Below are 21,439 nucleotides of genomic sequence, written 5' to 3'. Positions count from 1 at the left end.
TGGGAATGTTTTACAACTGAGCAATTTGTCATTTTGCTTATTATTAGATATGGTCTGTCTCCTATTATTTCCCTTCTGTGCCTTTTCATATGAATTCATGCTTTAAAAAGTAGCAATCTGGCCTGAGTAGAAAGCAATTCAGTTTTAATATATTTTCAATGCAATAATAATGTTACTGTTTATACCCTGCCCATTTGGCTGGGTTTCCACAGCCACTCCAAAAACATGATAAAACATCAAACATTAAAAACTTCCCTAAACAGGGCTGTCTTCAGATGTCTTCTAAAAGTCAGATAATTGTTTATTTCCTTGACATCTGATGGGAGGGCACCACTACCAAGAAGGCCCTCTGCTTCGTTCCCTGTAACCTCACTTCTTGCAGTGAGGGAACCGCCAGAAGGCCCTCGGAGCTGGACCTCAGTGTCTGGGCTGAACAATGGGGGTGGAGACGCTCCTTCAGGTATACTGAGCCGACGCCGTTTAGGGCTTTAAAGGTCAGCACCAACACTTTGAATTGTGCTCGGAAAACGTACTGGGAGCCAATGTAGGACTTTCAGGACCGGTGTTATATGGTCTCGCCGGCCGCTCCCAGTCACCAGTCTAGCTGCCGCATTCTGGATTAGTTGTAGTTCCGGGTCATCTTCAAAGCCCCACATAGAAAGCATTGCAGTAGTCCAAACTGGAGATAACTAGAGCATGCACCACTCTGGCGAGGCAGTCTGCGGGCAGGAAGGGGTTCAGCGGGTCTGGGAAGGCTCCCTCACAGAGGGAAACATTCACCACCCCGCAGAGCCCATCACTTTTACGAGCCGGGATGGGTGGAGACAGGTGGTCGGTTTCACTCGTCCAAGCAGCCTGTCCACATCCTCGGAGGTAACAGATTGTGGGAAGATTTTAAACAAGAAAACTGAATATAGCATTCTGTGCTGTCCTGTGACTTGGGTCCCATCTGCACTATACTTTTAAAACAGTGTCGTACCTCATTAAACAGTCATGGCTTCCACTAAAGAATCATGGGAATCGTCGTAGTTGTTAGGAGACCCCTATTACCATCACAGAACTACAATTCTTAGAGTGGTTTCTCAATCGGTCCCTCTTCCCAGCAGATGCTGCATTAAATAGGCCTATGATCTGAGCCAGCAGGGCTCTTAATACTGTATTTTCTTACGAAGTCGTGATGATTCTCATTGCAACAAGAAGCCTGTCTGTATTTCTTATTCCATTGTTCATTTCCCCTCCCTCTCCTTTTTATGTTCCCACTAACATTTTATATTGTCTGTTCTAGCAGTTTGAAAATACTAACTGATCAAACACTGGGAGATGGAAATAATTTTCTTTTCATTTCATTTCATTTTATTTTTAATTGATATTTCAGAGTAGGCCAAGACAATCTGGCCAAGCTCCACAATTTGCTTCCTTTCATTCAAATATCCTAATGATAATGCAAGCACATTGTGTGTTGTGTCTGTCTCTAATTTGTATGAACTTTCCCTTGTCCCAGTTACTTGTCTTGGTAAGTAATGTTAGAAGTGGTCCTCACTTCTACTGCTTCCAAATACCTCTGTACTCAGGGCCGGCTCAACAATAAGAGACAAACAATCGGAGGCAAATAATTCAGGGGCACCTGCTTCAGTTAAGTAAATGCCTTTGAGAGGGACTCAGCCTATAGGTGAACAGGAGCAGTTTAGCAGCTCTCCAACCAGAAGAGAATAATTTCTGTATTCCAGGGAATTGGAGAATTGATCTCTGCTGAAGGGATTACTGAAGGGATAGGCACAGTTTGTAAAGGAGGTTAGGGCATATAAATCTAAAAACGATTAAAATAACATCCCAACCAGCTCTTACTTAATGTGCTATTATAAGGAGGCATAAGTGCAAATTGGAGGTGGAAAATTTAATTTTTAATTTTAATTTGCTTGTTCAGCATCAAACGTTGAGCCAGCCCGGATTCTACAGCAAATTGAATGAGTTGAAACTTGAGGTGACCTGTTCCCTAACCCAACCTGCAAATATCAATGCTAACAACAGTGTTTTTGTGTCCCCCCCTCCCTTTTCTTCCTTACTTCCTTCCCTCCCTCTCTCTCTCCCTCCTTTCTTTCTTTTATTTTATTTTTATCAATGTGCTTCTTCCTGTGTGAATAATTATATATCTAGAAACAGCCATGGAGTGATTTTGCTGTACTGAATGGGGGAAAGATTAATAGTGACATTTGGAAGGCAAGTATATTGTCAGATTTTAGAACACTTTAATGCTTTTTTAACCTTTAAAAAATCATTTTGCATGGCCATGGCTGTATTTATTGTATTTATCCTCCCAAAAATATCACTCATGACATCCAATCAGCCAGAGAGAACAGGAGTTTTGGTCTAGCTCTTTAACTTGCTACCTCATTCTGATATTTTTCATGCACAGTGCATTTGTTCAAGTCAGCGGGGCAGATCCTCACCCATAACAGAAACATGCCTGCACCTAACAAACTCTAGTCTTCAAAACATGTGCATGCCTTTATATACATACATACAGTGCTAAAAACACGGTGCTGCTGCTTTGCAGGAAGAATGTTATTTGAAAATAAAAGTAAATCCATAGAAGAAATGCCTCGCATCCTGTATATAACAAGCTGTTTCCCCCTCCTGCAGGATCTCCATGCAGCCACGGTAAATCCAGACCCCAGTTTGAAAGAGTTTGAAGGAGCAACATTACGCTATGCCTCTTTGAAGCTCAGGTAGGAACAGCTTATCTGTTCATCATCTTTACTCCTTGGTCCTTGATGCATTTGCTCTGACATCGGTCTCATTGATTTCTAAGGTATTTTCCGTTAAGTAAACATGTTTTGGATTGCAGCTGTAGATTACTGTTCTCTCTCCTTTCTTTTTTCTTTTTGTAATCTTATTGAAATAACTGGAAAACAGAGCTGGCCAGGCTCTTCTCGGTAGTGGCGCCCGCCCTGTGGAACGCCCTCCTATCAGATGTAAAAGAAATAAACAACCATCTGACTTTTAGAAGACATCTGAAGGCAGCCCTGTTTAGGGAAGTTTTTAATGTTTGAAGCTTTATCGTGTTTTTGATATTCTGTTGAGAGCCGCCCAGAGTGGCTGGGGAAACCCAGCCAGATGGGTGGGGTATAAATAATAAATTATTATTATTAATTATATTCTTAAGTCTGGTTGCCCACATGCTTTAGCTCCAGCGTTGCCAACTTGGTGCCAGAGTGCCCATCAGTTTTTCCTATCAAAAGGTGTCCCTTAAACATACCCATGTTTATTTAAGACACTTATATGCCGCTTATTCACATTTCTATAACACAAATAGTCTTTTAGCTTTGGAAAAGTCTGGAGGGAACCACATTGACTTTCAATGTATTTCTGGGCTGGTGCTAAAGCCCTATAAAGCCTGGATATGGAGTAACTGAAATAGTGCCTTCTTCACTATATGCAATGACATACAACAAGGGTGGGACACTTGTGACCCTCCAAATGTTGTGGGATTCCCAACTCTGATCAGCTCTAGCCAGCACAGACAACAGCTAAGGATGATGGGAGTTGTAGTCCATTAGGATCTGAAGGGCATCTCCAGGCCCTCCTCAAAATCCTGGAGCCTACGATTCTCTGCTCATGTGAATCCAGCCAACATTTGACAGGTGTCCACCACTCATCATGCTAAAATATTGTCCATTCTATTTGACCCTAACTCTAACAGTAGCATTTCCTCCCCACAACAGAAATGCCCCACAATGCGATGAAGACGATTCCTGTAGCATTAACAGTGATCCAGAAGCCAAGGTCTGTAAGCAAAATAACCTTTAAAAAAAGTCACTGATCTTGATGGACAATAAATGCAGCTTTATTGTTTTAAGACAATGATACCCTTAGACAGCATTTTGCAAACTAAAAACATTGCAACTAGTTTGGCGAATGGGGGGGGGTGTTATTGGTTTGTTTTGTGTATTTTTAAAAATCCTGTATTTTTATGTTGTTACTGCCCTGGGATCTGCTGATGGAGGGTGGCATACAAATCTAATAAATAATAAAAAATAAAAATATTCTGCTTAATTGAGAAAAAATATTGAAAGTATAACATCAGCTTGGCATCTAAAATTTCACAAACCAAATACAGTAATTAATTGCAAAGAGCCCTATGCACATTAGACATACCTAAGGAATCCCACCTGCTTCTGCTAAGGGTGGTTTTCGCTCTCCCCACATGTGCAGTGGGGCTTTTCTGCACCCCATTCCTACTGCAGCCCCACCTGAAGCCAAACTGCTCCTAAAGGTTGGAGATGCTCCATACAGGGAATTAGACTTATCTCCTTGCAGTTTGTCAATTCTCAGTTGTGGTGTGAGAGAGAGCAGCTTAGGTGGGGGTGCATTGGGAGCGGGGCAGAAAACCCCCGATATGCACTATGGGTTTGCTGCCAGCATAATTTTATTTATTTCGATAGTACTTAAGGTAGTACTTGCACAACATCTTTGGGAGACGAAAAGGCTTAAGGACCCTGCACAAATCTGGAGTGGAGTCCCTAAGGCCTTGTACATCTCTTTCCAGCAACTCCTGCAGCCAAGTTGGTGCCAGACATATTGCTCTGCTTTCCTTTGATGTACATCAGCAAGGCCAAGAGGGGGCTTCTTCTCAGGGCAACCCAGGACTTCCCTACACAGGCTTGTGCCCCATAGAGGTCACTTGGGTGCTACTAACATAGCAAAACCAACACAGGAGGCAGAGGTTATGAGTTACCAGTCTCTGCAGCCACAGCAGGCACTGTGATTCTCCAGCTGTTTGCCTTCACCCCTGGAGGCACACTCCATTGTCTTTCGTACTTAGGGTATTTCTAATGTTATAGCTGGCAATTCCGTGGCTCTTCACAGCTCTCCAAGCTCATTTTGCGTATTGTTCCTTCCTCCTCTCTGATAAAACTGACTCTGAGGTTAAGATGGCCACAGGTCAGCCAGCCATCCCCGGAGCTCCGCAGACCTAAATTGAGTTTTAATTTATTTTTACCTGTTTGCCTGGAGGTGAACTGGAGGAGGGCTCAAGACTCGGGACAAGGGAGCCCAGATGTGAGCCTTGACCTGCCCAACTTTGAGGGCGCAATGGGAAACTCCCCACAGCAGCTGGTCATGCCCGCCGCAGGGGATTTTCTAAAAGCCAAAGACTCTGAGGTTAACCCAGAGGAAAGGTTTCTAGTTTGGACCTATAGAAAAGGGGTGGGCCAGCTTACTCAAGGGAACAGCTTGTGCTCTTATTGTTGGCTTCTGCCATTCTAACCTTACGGCAGACTTCAACTGATCCAGCAGCAAGGGCAGAGGAGGGATGGGTGGGGTGAGGAAGTTCTAGTTAATGTAGGAATTTTAGAGAAAGTGCTTCTTCTTTTTTGCAAACGGGTGTTCCTGCCACCTTGTGGACATCTGCAAGACATCTTCACAGAATAAAAAGACTTTTACTTTTGAAAGATCATTGTGCTACCTTGAATATTAATGCAAAAGAAGAAGAAATTTAGAGCAGGATTTAGCTAATTAAATGTTATCCACATTGCTGCAGGATTTGGATTTTAAAACTGATGCAATCCTGTACACATATACCTGGGGGGGGGGGGAGGATTGGAAAGACGAAATCCTGACAGCAGCTCTGTCAGATTCAATTTTGGGAGCAGTTTGAGCATGACAGGCTTCTACATGGGCTGCCAGAGTTAATGCATCTCAGATCTGTGCTTTGGACTGGCTCCACATTGGTAGTGGCATTTTGAACAATATGTGCATTATTTTGTTGTACGTTTTCTGTCCTAACGGAATATTTAGCCATGTTGGCTCTATTGGCTCCCAAGGCAAACTAAACATCGCTGACTCCAAGACCACAAATGCGGATCTTGCCAAATCCATAGTGTATAACATCAAATATTTTTCCAACCTCCCTGCTTGGACTTGCCCATTGCTGTAGCTTAGCGACATGCAAAATAATTCAAAGTAAATATATGCTTTGGATGCCACCCAAAGGTTCAGTGGTGTGGTGTCTTAATTTGTAGGAAGATTGTTAACACCAGAGTTAGGCTTCCCAGACAACGTTTTGAAGGGAAAAGACAGAGAAAACATACAGAGTGGGTTCATAGTGCTGTTTTATAATTGAACATACAATCTTATTAGTGAATTTGAGCATTTGTTGAAGAAGTCTATCAGTACTGCGACACTTTAAGGATAAATGGTGCCAACAAGCTTTCCTAGGCCAGAGCTCACTTTTTCAGATGCAGATTCCGCTTTAGGTATTGATGTTCTTTCATCTTACTTGGCCTATTTATTACTAAATTGGATTGGATCTTTGCAGTGTGCCATACTTTAGTGATCTGTTGTTTCATTTTAGAGACTTCAATCTTGCACCAGTTTTGGGTTGTTGCTGGGTTTTTTGCAGTTTTTATTTGGGCTGCTGTCAGAAGTGTTAAACTCTAACCGCTTCATCTTATATATAAGTCCAATGATAGCAACAAAAGGATACAATGACACTTTATTTGTACATTGTCATTAGTTATTGGTTTTTAAAAATCTGAATCCAATAAGACTTTATTATTTGGTTGGACCATAACATGTGGAAAAGCTGTATCAGATTGCTAACATGTATGAATATTATCTCCATATATTTTATCCAACTTGTGCTGGGTCAGATACTAATTATAGAGTGTTTTACAGTGGTTGTGCCCACCTGCCTACATGTATTTATGTAAATTATTTGGTATCTAACAGTGGAACATCCACCACTTGCTTGGCAACTAGGAGGAGATTGTTACTCACTAAAAAGAGTACATATTTACCGTTTGTGGTACCATAAAATATCTAGCAGTCAGAGTGTGGCAGCTGTGAAAAAGGCAAATTCCATGCTAGGGATCATTAGCAAAGGAACTGAAAGTAAAAGACAGGATTAGTAAACATTTTGGCTGAAACATGCATTGTTATATGTACTGTATAACAGAATTCATGTGGATTTAATACACATCTTTTGGAGTTGTTAAAAAACAACAACACATTTTTGGACAGAAGTATTGACTATTAAACAAACAAATACAGGCAACATTAGGAAGGGATATGTTGGTACATTTTGTGACCTCGTTGTTGACGGTTTTCTGTCTATATGAAATATTGCTGGACCAGTTTGCTAGCAACATCAATAACAGGTTTGAGTGTTGAAGGGTGCAGTGTGAGTTGTAATGCTGTATTTAAATTGGCCCTCTGTCTTAAAACATGATTTGGGAAATCTGATATCCCAGTGGCTGATTCTGTGAAGGTCTGTAGCTAGTGGTTTTTATTTTAAAAATCTCTTTTTTAAAAAAAATGTTGGTAAATATGAGACATGCTTTGAAATTTAGAACATGCAGCAAATGCATAGCCTTTTGAAATGTTGTATTTAAGAGATCTGTGTGCTTCAATTAACCCATCTTAATAAATATGTCTGCTGTTATGCACTTTTGGACAGCCCAGTTCTCTCTGTGTGTAAATATGTGGCTCAGGGCCTGCATTGGCTTTTTTTTTAAAAGCCAGCAACAATAAAATGCCACTTCAGATATCATTCAACCTACAAAGCACCTTCATGCATAGCAGAAAGGAATAGGGGATGTTTCAAAGTCCTTAGAGCATCACAGTTAAAATGAAGAGGGAATATTACCAGGTGGCTCTGTGGGTTAAACCAGTGTTTCTCAACCAGTGTGCCTCCAGATGTTTTGGGACTACAACTCCCATCATCCCTAGCTAGCAAGACCAGTGGTCAGGAATGATGGGAGCTGTAGTCCCAAAACATCTGGAGGCACACTGGTTGAGAAACACTGGGTTAAACCACTGAGCCTAGGGCTTGCTGATCAGAAGGTCAGCGGTTCGAATCCCTGTGATGGGGTGAGCTCCCGTTGCTTGGTCCCAGCTCCTGCCAACCTAGCAGTTCGAAAGCACGTCAAAATGCAAGTAGATAAATAGGAACCGCTACAGCGGGAAGGTAAACGGCGTTTCCATGTGCTGCTCTGGTTTGCCAGAAGCGGCTTTGTCATGCTGGCCACATGACCTGGAAGCTATACGCCGGCTCCCTCGGCCAATAATGCGAGATGAGCACGCAACCCCAGAGTCGGTCACGACTGGACCTAACGGTCAGGGGTCCCTTTACCTTTACCTAGATGCACACTATTCATGAAAACAAGTTTTTTGTTTCTGTTTTAATAATACCTGCAATACCACTAGAGATTTGGCCCTCTGTGCCATAGCTTCTTTGATTCTGCCTTACCTTTCATTCCACAGATGTTTTTCTAAACATCTGCTTTGATTCTGTATGGTAGAGGTAATAATAATAATAATAATAATAATAATAATAATAATAAATGTTAATTTGTGAACAGTGTCTTCAATGGAAATGGTGAAATGGGAAAAAATAACATAAATTATGTTTGGACCTTTTAGATTAAGTGATTTGAAATTTTAATGAGATAAAAGAATCCGAGGACTTCTTGAAGATAAGAGCTACATTTAAATCTGGTCCAGTCAAGTAAAATGAATATCTTTTTGGTTCACCACAGAAGTAAAGGATCACCTCGTCCCTTCCCGCTCCCCTTTTGCATGTGCAATCTGTTTGACATTTTCTAGTTTTTAATTTTCATATCAGTGCCAAGGGAAGCTGTTCTAAATATTGTTCAGTCTAGCTGGTGTATACGTTTTCTTGCAGTGGGGAAATTGCTTAATCTTCTGCTCCCAGATTGAGGAGTCCTCCAGATTGTGATGCCTGAGTAGTTAATTTTCTGACCTAAATGCAGCTCCTCAGATACATCTGTTCAGCGTGCTGTAATGAAAGGACTTCTTAAATAATGCAATGGCTTGCATAGCGTGTACATATAAGGAACCACCCTTTTCCATGTGAAATCAGAGGGGCGTTTTTCTAAAACATATAGTATTTGGTTCCAAATGGGAGATCAGGGCCTACCAAGGGTTTTCCAGAGCAGTGGTTGCATGGTATGGGATGGGGAAAAAAAGTGTAGGTAGCACATTGTTTATGTAACAGTAGTAACAAATACTTTCCATTTATGTAATTATTCAGAGTGTTCAAAGCATTTTACAAAATTTTAGTCTTTCCAACGTCTATAGGTTATTGATGCTGTCCCCATATTATGGAGGACAGCTTCAGTAACCTATATCAGGGGTCAGCAACCTTTTTCAGCCGTCCCTCAAACCATGTGGTGGTTTTTTTTGGGGGGGGGGGTGAACGAATTCCTATGCCCCACAAATAACCCAGAGATGCATTTTAAATAAAAGCACACATTCTACTTATGTAAAAACACCCGATTTCTGGACCGTCCGTGGGCCGGATTTAGAAGGCGATTGGGCCACATCCAGCCCACGGGCCTTAGGTTGCCTACCCCTGACCTATATTGATGGTTGGCTGCTAAGGCTGAGAATGTGTTGCTTGCCTAAGGTCCCCTTATAAATTCACGGCAGGTTCAGAGGCAAGATTTGAACTTGTGACTTTGTAGCTCACAGCTGTGGGAAGAAATGCCCATCATATGACAGACATTTCACAGTAAATAGCATCTCTCTATCTTTTTCTTCCGACTAAATACTCTTACTTCTGATGGTAAGAGCTGTTCGACAGTGGAATAGACGAGAGGTGGTGGTTTTTAAGCAGAGGTTGCCTGGCCTTCAGTCATGGACGCTTTGCTTGGCATTCATGCATTGCAGGGAGCTGGATTAGATGACCTTCGGGGTCCCTTCGAACTCCTTGCTGTACCCATCACTGGAGCCAATTGTCTCAGTAAATTGGTTTTGTCAGTTGGCTTTTTTTTTGGTGAAGAATGTATCAATCTGATGCGCAGAGATCTTTTCCATTCTAATTGATTCAGGAGGGTTCTCGAAGCTTCTCTGTGTGATACAAGCTGGAGGTTTTTAGCCAACAAGCAAGTTTCTATTCTGCCTAGAAAACAGGCAGAAGGTCCCTGATTGTTTGGGTTATTCCTTCGGAGAAGCTGAACAGTTGGCTTGGACTGGTTCAGCTATCTCTTTCTGCCAAGGTAATGCTGACTATAATAATAAGACCAGAAGGAGCAGGAGTTTCAACTTTCTGTCTTTCTTTTCTTCTGGTGTAGTGTTCTGTACAAAGTATGTAAGTTATGGTTAGTTTAAGTTAGGTCTGCTGCAACTGAATTTCTTATGGGCAGTGCCAATCCTGAATGTTGTAAACCGCTTTGAGATTTTTCTTAAAAATATAAAGCGGTACAGAAATTTAAAAATAAAGAAATTAAATAAATGTATTGGATTTGTGACCATTATGCTCATTTGTCTTCAGTAGCAGTAGTACACTCTGCTGGGTGAAATACAGTTGCCTCTGGTCTATTTTAGGGGAATCCTGCAACGTGCGAAGTCTTTTTTACTCCGCTAACTATACATTGGAATTCTGCTCTGCATCAATATGAGTAGAATTCTTGTCAGGTTTGGCCCTGTTTCCTCTTCCTGGAGGTGATTGAGGAGGGAGACAAAGAGCTGCAGTTTCCTGTTGCCGCTGCAAATCTCCTGCAACCAGGCTCCATTATCTCAGCCATTACTGAACTTGTTCAGTCTTATTACTTTCCCCCCTCAAGCTCAAAACTATCTGGGCAAATGAAAACCAATATTTCTGTTTGGTAGAACTGCATGCAGGATACTTTTTTACCAGGTAGATAAATAACGTTACCAAGAAATCAAGGGCTTGTATCTATATTGCATTGCAATAATGGTAATGGGAAAAGAAGAAGTTCTGGGAGTGATCATGTGAGCCACCCTTATGCCACAGGTAGATGTGTTTTGGATTGCCATTGGCTAAACTGCTCGATCCCAAGGGTCTCCCTCCCTGCCATTGGCTGAGCTGCTCGACTCCTAAAGAAGCAAAGCCTACCACCCCCACCCCCAAATGCCTAGGGAAAGAAGGTTGCAGGTGGCCAGTTAAAAAAGTGAAGAACCGCACACAGTGATTTGGAAAAATCAGCCAGATTATCAGCTGCAGGGCTCTATTTTAAATTTAAAGTGGAACACTTTAAAGATGTAAAGCTAAAACACTAACCTTCAGTTCAGCAGTACTGGGAATTCCCTAGGCTTGCTAACCATCTGTCTTCAAGTATTCTGGCTCTGAAAATGTTTAGAGGGTTCCTTTCCTTGCATTCCAGCCCTCCACCCCATGGCAGATACATACATACCTATCGTATAGCTATGCAATGTGGACAGGCATCTGTAGCCAGAACTGCAGCTAAAATCACTCTCAAGGTCCCTGCAGGATTGCTGAATTCATAGTGCATGCTAGATACTGGCAACAGTATAGCTTGTTAGTCACAGGGGGGCAGCAGTAGTGAAGAATTAAGAATATGCTCTGTATTTTACATGATTCACAACAGTAATGCAAAATGGATAGCTATTATTCTGTAGCAGTCTGAGAACCAATCCTCTCAATCCTATGCTGCCCAAGGAAATTGGGGAGGGGGGGTTTCCAGTATTTTAGAACTCTGTTTATTAATGTTATTTATATATATTTATTAACATCCATATACCGCCTTTTCTCCCAAGATGCTCAAGGTGGTGTAGATGGTCCTGCTCCCCATTTAGCCTCACAACAACCCTGTCAAGTAGTTCTAGTTACAGGTAGGTAGCCGTGTTGGTCTGAGTCGAAGCAAAATAAAAAAATTCCTTCAGTAGCACCTTAAAGACCAACTAAGTTTATATTTTGGTATGAGCTTTCGTGTGCATGCACACTTCTTCAGATACATGTCAAGTATCTGAAGATACTTCAGATACTTCTTATCTGTCAAGTAGGTTAGGCTGAGAGAGTGACTGGCCCAAGGTCGCCCAGTGAGCTTCACGGCCGAACGGGGATTTGAACCCGAGTCTCCCAGGTCCTAGTCCAACACTCTTAACTGTTATGGCACACTGGCTTCTGAATGCATAGTTAGGGATGCTTCTGGCAATATTTACAATGCACAGAGTACATTTTAAAATTCAATATTTTTGCGGATCTTGCTGATATACCAGAACCGGTCGATATGTTGGAAAATCTACACATCTAAATAAAATTGACCTCTAAGGGCGTAATTCACATCTTCACTGGGCTGTGTGGAAGCAGCTGCCACCGGAAGTGACAGTGTAGGCATGCCGGGCAAATCCGCAGTCATGCCTTGTTGCTAACATATCACAGCAGTGAAACACCACTAAGATTCCTACAACCAACACCTCCCTGTCAGGAGCTGGGGGCGGGATGGCAGACCTTCCCTCCACGAATAAACACAAGGGAACTGCGTTGCCAGTCTTTCCTCCAGAGCACAATAACCAAAATTAATACCAACAATTTGTGAAAATAATGGTTCCGAAAAGTAAAAAACAAACAAAACCAGCTACCCTTCAGAATGCTGCAAATATTTGTCGTGACAACCGATGACATTCTCTCTGCTGATTCTCAGCTTCCCACCATTATCTGATTGACCCATATGCTTGCAAGAAAACCGTAGGCGGTGCTGTCAGGCAGTTTTAGCACATGGAAAATTATTTCCACATTCTGCCCTATGCTTCTCATTCCAGCGCACCATTAGCAGATGGGATTGCAGGAGGCACCTAAAGGAACAAGCTTTCTGCATTATTCCTAATGGCTTCTGCATGTCAGATGATCTGCTCATTGTCCTCCAAATATTTATTTTTATTACACACCACCACTGAGCCAGCTTTCTATTGCAGCAAGAGTATCTGAGCATTGCAGTTTACACTGATATGGGCACCTTTGCCCCCATCTCCTAACACCAAAGAGACAGACAAATGAAACATATTGTAAGCAATAATGTGTATACTATTGTTTAAAGCCATGGTTCCCAACGTTGGGCAGACACCCCACAGGGGGGCAGTTTGATTTTTAAGGGGGGAAATTAGAGAATGAGTTATTAACAGTAAATGGCCTTTTAGGCTTCCTCCATGTGAATAGGAGTTCACTTTTTGAATAATAAGAATTATATGTCACGGGGTGGGGGCATCAGAATTTTAAAGATGCTTAGGTGGGGCGTAGCCAAAGAAAGGTTGGGAACCACGGGTTTAAACCTTCCAAAAGACAACTTCAATCCAGTTGAATGTTGCCTAATGGAAGCAGCTACTCTCTCCCCACCTTGCTGGGTTTTTAAAATTTATTTGAGAGCTGAAGGTAAGTGTGAGGGACAAGGGGTATCGCGAAGCCCCTCCCCTCCTGAGTTCCAGCCCAGCCCCGAGCGAGGCTGAAAAGAGGGAAAGCTCCAGCTCAAGTGGGGAAACAGGAAGTGGTGTCCAAGGCTCTGGCAGGGTAGAAGAGCCATCGTCCCAGGTGGGACAGGAAGGGGGAAGGAAGGGGGGCAGACCCGTCCCCCCAACTCCGGAATTGCGCAGAAAACGTCGGGGGAAGAGGATGGGTCTCCCCAAGTTGTTATGCTGGCGCAAGACGCGCCAAAAGCCACTTGGAGGTTCTGATTCAAGCTGAGCAGATGTGTCTTTGTAAATAGCACTGCCATTAGCACTGTAAATACTCAGCACCAATAAAAGATAAAATGCAGAGCTGTGTAGAGTCGTTACTCTGAAGTAGCCCACTCCGGCCACCGTGACAGTAAGGAAGGAGTTATAAGCATCCGTCTCGAGAAACAGTGGAGTGCACCACCAGGAGTGAAGTTAAAGGGCTGGAGAATTGCAGCGCCTGCTGTGGCTGCAGAGACCGGTAATTCGTAACCAGTCTCCTGTGTTGTTTTTGCTGCGTTAGCACCACCAAAGTGAACTCCCCGGGGCACAAGCCTAGGCAGTGGGCATGGAAGTCCTGGGCTGCCCAGATGACTAAGACTCCGCTCTTTTTTTTTTTTTTTAATTTTAAAAATAGACTTTATTAGAGAATTTTAAAAAGGTACACACACACTAGAAAATATACACACACTAGAAAGTTTGAAATAACTTAATAACATAAGATAGCTTAGCAATTTAAGTAGCATCGCATAACAAAGGTGACATAAATAACGTAATTGCATATTTAAGCCACCCAACATAAATCAATCAACATAAATAAACAAATCAAGATTAATCTAAATAGATTAACTCAATCAAACTACAAATAATAAACAAAATCAACTTAGATAAACATAACATAACGTAACATAACTTAACATAACATAACTACATAACATAACGTAATATAACATAACAAAGAAAAAATATATATATATATATACACACACACACACATATATATATATACATGTATATATACACACACACACACACACACACACACATATATATATATATATATATATATATATATATATATATACACACACATATACATACACATATAATCCCCAGGTCAGATCTTAACACATGGGCCTATCTCTATAAAATCCATTCATTTTAGATTAAAATTGGCTTCCAATCGCCAATATATCGCTTCCCTTACTATTATTTCCTCTTTAACTTGCTTTCCCTCTTATTAAATCCAATTGAATTGTTCCTGCATGTTTTCTCTATTCCAGACAAATCACTAGCTCTGTTTTGATGTTTTCTTTTTTAAAATACTCTTCCACGTATCTCCATTCTGATTTTATTCTCTGTTTTGATATGTTCCTAATTACCGCCGTCATTCTTGCTAGGTTCATGAACTCTACTACTTTAATTTGCCACTCTTGGATTGTTGGCCTCGCTGGTCCAAAGGAAAGCAGAGCAATATGTTTGACACCAGTTTAGCTGCAGGAGTTGCCAGAAGGAGGTGTACAAGGGATTTGTGTAGGGTTTACTCCTTAGCCTCTTCCTCTCCCAAAGATGTCCCACAAGGCAGCAGAGGTTTAGGATCAGAGTTTTGCTTCTCCTACATGGGCTACTTTCCCAGGTTGACAATCCCCATTTGCCCCTAGGCAGTAGGGGCAAGAAAATAAGAGTGGGTTGAAAGGGTTTTGATTTCTTCGAAATACTTCTTTAAATTATCCATATTTTCCTTTGTTCTCTCAGTCTGTGCTCCACCAGTACATGTATAATTTCTTGGAAGTTTACAGTTTGAAGAAATAACCAGTTTTGTCATAAACCATATATGAGTTTTCTGTTTTTGCTGCAACAGACTATTAAGAGTCCTTAAAGACCAAGTGGTTTATTTATTATTCCAGAAAAGCTTATGACGTAATCAATAAATTTGTTAGTTGCCTCCCTGCCACAGGACTCTTTGTAGTAAGCCATGGTTACTAATAATATACTATATAACATTTTTCTCTCACTTACCAAAGGAGCCATATGTCTTCAGTAGACAGTTTTCCCAAGCTGCGGCGACTGCATTAGTTCGGCTTCCTTCCATTTTTATCATTTATAATGAACTGTCATGTGTTGTAAAAGATTGTGACAGGTGTCTCATATAAGTCCAGTTCTCTCAAATGCAATTTCATTTGCAATTTGTAGTTCTTTGTCCGGCTGTCCTTGTAAAGTGTATTATAAAATGTTAAGTTTTCATATGAAAAGCAAGGTTTGCAATCCTGGAGTCCCTGGGCGGGTGTCTCAGGGCCATAGGATTATTTTAGATCACCCTCTCAGAGTTCTTTGGTAAAGGCGAAAGGCAGGCAGGGCAGAGGAGTAGAAGCATAGATTCAAAGGATTCTTAGCCTTTCAAGCATGCACCTGAAACAGGGAGAGGCATATACCAGGCTGGAGCTGGTGTATGCATTGGAAACCACAAAAGGGAAACATCCCAGAAAGGGCAAAAGGATAGAAAAACACCTCTTCTACTCTGCCAGGGTGAGCTTGGCAAGGCAGTGGAAAAGATGGTTTCCCCACCTTTGGATCTCTCTCCCTGAATGTATTGCTCATGTGTTTCTTTAAAACACGGATGTGAGAGCTCCCCAATCAGTGTTAGGAACTGAGATATGAAAGCTAGGAGCTACGTGGCACCTTAAACCTAGGTTATGGGCGCAACAACAGAATGTCTGGGCGTGCTTACAAGAATAAAAAGCTGAAAATGAATGAACTGCAGCTAAAATGAATGAACTGCAGCTAAAATCCTTATGTTCATTTTTCACATGGTCTAGTCCAGGGACGTCCAACTCCAAAGAGACTGTGATCTACTCCCAGAAAAAAAACTGGCAGTGATCTACCGGGGGGGGGGTTCAGAGTTGTTGAGCTTTGGGGGGGGGCAGACCCAAGTTCTTGAGCTTTTTATAGGGCAGGCAGGCAAAAATTCGCTCGCCAAATAAAAAAACAGGCCGTGTTAACTCTGTCTTCCCTTTTAGCAATTGTGCGCAGATAAAGGACACAGCAAGAGGGCGGGGGCAGATACATTCATTATACAGTTCTTCATCCCCAGCGAACAGAAATGAGCCTGCGATCAACCACTATCACCCGGGGATCAACCTGTCGATCACGGTTGACCAGTTGGACATCCCTGATCTAGTCTTTCCCCTGCCCATCCTCTTCTCCAGTCTCCAGAGAGTAGCTGGAAGTGGAGAGGCAGAAAAAGGTTGTCCTCTCCTTCCACTCTGCAGTTATAATCTGAAATCTTAGGCGAAGTACTGCACCCAGAACTCATAAACTGTTCACCCTAATGAAATTCCCTGTCGCAAAATACTTCTAGAATAATGAGAGTTCCGGACACTGCTCCCAATCCCAGATTGTCATTGCCATCTCAAATGGGTAGGGCTTTTTGCTGTCCTGACACTGTTTTCCCAGCAGTGTTAGAAACTCCGATATATAAGTGTCACAGTGGCCGGAGTGGGCTACTTCAGAGTAACGACGCTACGCAGCTCTGCATTTTATTCTTTTATTGGTGCTACGTATTTACAGTGCTGAAGTCATTGCTATTTACACGGAGTGATGTGGTCAGTCGGTTCCAGAACCTCCGAATGGCTTTTGGCGCGTCTTTCTCCAACACAAAAGCTTTGGCAGACCCATCCTCTTTCCCCTCCTCTTTCTGCGTAATTCCGGAGTTGGGGGGATGGGTCTCCCCCCCTTATTCGCCCCTTCCTGTCCCACCTGGGACCCTGGCTCCTCTACCTTGCCTGAGCCTCGGACACGACTTCCTGCTTCCCCATTGGAATCGGAACTCTCTCTGCTTTCCCCTGTGCTCGGGGATGGGCTTGAACTCAGGAGGGGAGGGACTTCGCGATATCCCCTGTCCCTCACATCCACCCCCCTCCCAAGCTCTCCTTCACCCCTCCCCAGGTCCCCCCCAGGTGTCGGTGACGACTGGAAGCCTAAGAACTCAGTGCTTTCCGAGCCCGTTGGTGTGAACACCTCCCCCCAGTCCTGCGAGCCCCCCCCTTCCGCCTGGGAGGACGGGAATCCCAAAAAGTCCGTGGCGTCAGAGCTGGTAGGGGTAAAAATGTTCTGCCAATCTGCTCCTTCCTCTGACTGGGTGGATCTCGGTGATACCCATACCTCATCCTCTGGTTCCTCAAACTCCGCTTCCCAGCGCCATGGTGAACTGCTCTCCCGTGCTTCCTCCCCCTCCCCCTCCCTTTCCATGTGCCAGGGCTTGGGTCTATGGGGAAAGAGGGCGTGAAATTCTTCTACCAGGAATTCCTCCTGTATCTGAGTGGCTGGGACCCATTCATTCTGGGACGGTGGAGCATCCTCCCATGCCATGAGGTACTCCAGGCCCCCCACCCCCCTCCTTGAGTCCAGGATGGCCGTGGCCTCATTGAGTTGCTCCCTGCCTTCTCTCTCCCCCCCTCCCTCAGGGGTTTGTTCGCTGCCTCGGAGCCTGCTGCTTTCCCTGTACGGCGACAGCAGCGATCTATGAAACACTGGGTGCACCCTCATGTCCTCTGGCAGTGCCAGCCTGTATGCCACCGGGTTGACCTGTTGCGTGACCGTGAAGGGGCCCAACCTTCTGGGCGCCAGCTTTTTGCACCTCCCTCTGATGGGAAGGCCCTCCGAGGACAACCAAACTTTGTCCCCCACCCTAATGACCTCCCCCGGTCGCCTGTGGCGATCTGCCCCCTTCTTGTACGCTTCCTTGGCTCTCTCCAAGTGTTCTCTAAGCTGCTGGTGCACCGTCTCCAGTTCCTCTGCCCAATCCTCAGCCTGTGGGCCCTCCTCCTCCTCCTCCCCCTCCCTCTCTGGGAAAGATCTGAGGTCGCGCCCGTAATTGGCCTTAAAGGGCGACACCCCTGTGGAGACGTGCACCGCATTGTTGTAGGCAAATTCTGCCAGTGGCAGGTGATCCACCCAGTCCGTTTGCCGCTGGCTGACGTAGCATCTCAGGTACTGCTGCAGAATGGCGTTGACCCTCTCCGCCTGTCCATTGGTCTGCGGGTGTCTAACCGTCGACAAGCTGACCTCCACCTGCAGGAGGTTCATGAGCCGCCGCCAGAACCTGGAAACAAATTGGCGGCCACGATCCGAAATAACCCTTAAAGGTAATCCATGCAGTCTGAATACGTGATCCACAAACAGTTTGGCTGTCTCCTCTGCAGAGACCGCCCTGGCACACGGTATAAAGTGGCACATTTTGGACATGAGGTCCACCACCACCAACACTGCGGTCTTGCCCCTGGAAGAAGGCAGATTTGTGATGAAGTCCATGGACACCACTTCCCACGGCCTGTGTGGCGTGGCTAAGGGCTCCAGCAATCCCGGTGGCGCTGCTCTGACCACCTTTGCCCGCTGGCAGGTGTCACAGCCCCGTACATAGTCTCTAACATCTTCCCGCACCCCTGGCCACCAGAAGTGTCTCATGACTAGGTGAGCGGTTTTGTCCCTCCCAAAATGACCCGCCGTTGGGTTGTCGTGCATCTGCTTGAGGACCGTACGTCTAAGCTGGGTGGTGGGCAGGTACAGTGCACCCTTGTAGAAAAGCAGCCCCCTGCGTTCTGCAAAGTCTTTTGCCTGCTCCCCCCCCCTCTCAGTTCTCTGAAGATGCGGTTGGCAAATTCATCCGCTGCCGTCAGTGCTGTGAGTTCCGCCTCGCTCACCACTGCTGCTCCGCAGGACCATGCTGACGGGGGGAAAATGTGTCTGGGTGCCGGTGGCGCCTCCTCCTCCATGTACTCTGGCTTGCGGGAGAGGGCATCCGCCCTGACATTCTGCTCTCCCGGGATGTAGTGTATGGAGAAGTTGAAGTTCGAGAAGAACTCTGCCCACCGTATCTGCCGCTGGTTGAGCACCCTGGCAGTTCTCCAGAACTCCAGGTTCTTGTGGTCTGTGCACACCTGGATGGGGTGCTTGGCGCCCACCAGGAAGTGTCTCCAGTGCTGGAACGCAGCGTGGATCGCAAGAAGTTCCCGATCAAACACCGTGTAGTTTCGCTCTGGCTGGGTCAACTTCCTGGAGAAGAAGGCACAGGGTCTCCACTCTCTGTTGGCGTCCAGTTGCAACAAGATGGCGCCCACAGCTTTATCAGAAGCATCTGTCTCCACGCGTAGGGGCGCGTCCTGAACCACGTGGAACAGGTTCTGGTCTGAGGCGAACACCCTCTTGAGGCTTTCGAACGCTGCTTGCGCCTCTGGTGTCCACCTGAACTTCTGCTTGCCTCTCAGGCAGTCAGTGATGGGAGCCGTAACGCGAGAGAAGTTCTTGATGAACTTCCTGTAGAAGTTGGCGAAGCCTAGTAGGCGTTGGGCATCTTTGCGCGTCCTGGGGCTGTGCCAGTCCAGGATGGCCTGCACCTTGTCCTTGTCCATCGCCAGCCCCTTGACTGACAGCTTGTAGCCCAGGAAGTCCACCTCCTTGGTGTGAAACTTGCACTTCTCCAGCTTCACATACAGGTGGTTCTCCTTCAGGCGCTGCAACACCTCCCTGACATCTTTCACATGCTGCACTGGGTCATCGGAATAGATAAGGATGTCATCCAGGAAGACCAAGCATTTCCTGAAGAGGAGGGACCCCAGGACGTGGTGCATGAAGGCCTGGAAGCATGCTGAGCCCCCTTGCAACCCGAAGGGCATCACCAGATATTCAAAAGAGCCCAGAGGCGTGAACATCGTGGTTTTCCATTCATCGCCCTCCCGGATCCTGATCAAGTTGTACGCCCCTCTTAGGTCTAGCTTGGTGAAAATCTTGCCCCTGCGTGCCGCTGTCAGGAGATCATCCACTCTGGGCATGGGGAAAGCCACTGGCTCTGTCACTGAATTCAGCCGTCTAAAATCCACCACAAGACGGCGCTGTTGCGTGTCTTTCTTGTCCACCCAGAAGACTGGGCTGCCCCCTGCTGCCTTGCTTTCTCTGATGAACCCCCGCTTGAGGTTCTTGTCGATGAAAGCGCGCAGATCCTCCAGTTCCTGGTCTGACATGGCGTACAGCTTGGCTGGGGGTATAGTTGCCCCTGGCACCAGGTTGATCTGGCAGTCAAAAGGCCTGTGTGGGGGTAGGTGGTCGGACTCCGCTTCGCTGAAGACCTCCTGCAGGTCCCAGTACGGCTTGGGTATCGCCTCACCCCCTTTGACGTGCATGGTGGCCACCGTGGCTATCGGAGGCCCCTCCCCTGGTTGGTGCTGCATGCAATGTTCCAGGCAAAAGTCCGACCCAAACGTGATGCATCTCTGGTGCCAACTTATGGAGGGGTCGTGGCGCGCCAGCCAGCTCATGCCCAAGACGATGGGGGGGTCTGAGATGGTGGTGACATTGAATGCCAGTGTCTCTGAGTGCCTTCCCACCGTCATTTTCATGGGGGGGGGGTTTGATGAGTGATGGCCCCTCCCAGCAGCTCTCTGCCGTCAATGGTCGCCACGTGCAGAGGAAAATCCAGCTGCAGAAGCTGGATCTGGTGCTCTTCTGCAAAGTTTCTCGAGAAGAAGTTCGCTGACGCCCCACTGTCAATTAGGGCGAGGACCGTCAGGGGATAGCCATTTGGGAGCGTGAGCGTCACTTCTAGAACCACTCCTGCTCTGGGAGGGGTGGGCTGGCTCTGCTCCTCTCTGTGCGGGTGGGTGGGCAGGGGCTGTTGTCTGCTGACTGTGCCTGGCTGCTGCCCCTTGTCTCCTGCAGCCAGGCTTTCCCGTTTCCCTGCTGTGGTGCTGCGTCAGTGGGGGAGGGCACAACCGTTCCCGCCTTTCCTTGCCACTCCCTGCGATGTGGACAGTCTCTGACGAGATGCTGGGGGGAGTTGCAGAGAAAGCAATTCCCACCCCTTCCCTCCTTGCGTCTTGGCGCCGCTGGGGTCTGAAAAGCCCGCGCGCGCGCGCTATCAATCTGCATGGGTTCCTGGTCCTGGCTGGCCCCAGGCGTGGCTTGAAAGGGTTGTTGGGGGAGTGGCTTCTCCTGCGACCGTGGGAACCAAGCCCGCTTTGCGCGCGTTGCTTGCTTGTCGCTCCACCGGGATTCCTGTCTCACCCCCACCGCCAGAGCCGCTTTGCTCAGCTGATCCATATTACTGGGCTTTGGACCTCTCGAGAGCTCATCCTTCACCTCCTCATGCAACCCCAAGTAGAACGCCGCTTGCATTGGGGGTGACTCCAGTTCCCACCCCAATCTGTGCACCAGCATGGTGAATTTCGCCCAATAC

General features: G+C 45.6%; 1 protein-coding gene across 9 annotated transcripts in view; it reads left to right on the top strand.

The window, feature by feature from the left end:
• APBB2 (amyloid beta precursor protein binding family B member 2) overlaps positions 1-21,439 on the top strand; it is a 192,560-nt gene that overhangs the window by 116,467 nt on the left and 54,654 nt on the right. For 6 of the 9 annotated variants that reach the window (XM_035112954.2, XM_035112950.2, XM_035112957.2 and 3 more), the window contains 3 exons: positions 2,155-2,217; positions 2,641-2,726; positions 3,723-3,783. In XM_035112954.2, coding sequence (XP_034968845.2) covers positions 2,155-2,217; positions 2,641-2,726; positions 3,723-3,783 — 210 coding nt within the window. The remainder of the gene's footprint in view (positions 1-2,154; positions 2,218-2,640; positions 2,727-3,722; positions 3,784-21,439) is intronic. The other 3 variants (XM_035112959.2, XM_035112961.2, XM_035112960.2) reach the window with 1 other exon arrangement.

This window comes from Zootoca vivipara, chromosome 9, assembly GCF_963506605.1.
Source record: "Zootoca vivipara chromosome 9, rZooViv1.1, whole genome shotgun sequence".
Taxonomy (NCBI): domain Eukaryota; kingdom Metazoa; phylum Chordata; class Lepidosauria; order Squamata; family Lacertidae; genus Zootoca; species Zootoca vivipara.
Note: the sequence above shows the minus strand (reverse complement) of the source record. Positions and strands in the feature narration are given on the sequence as shown.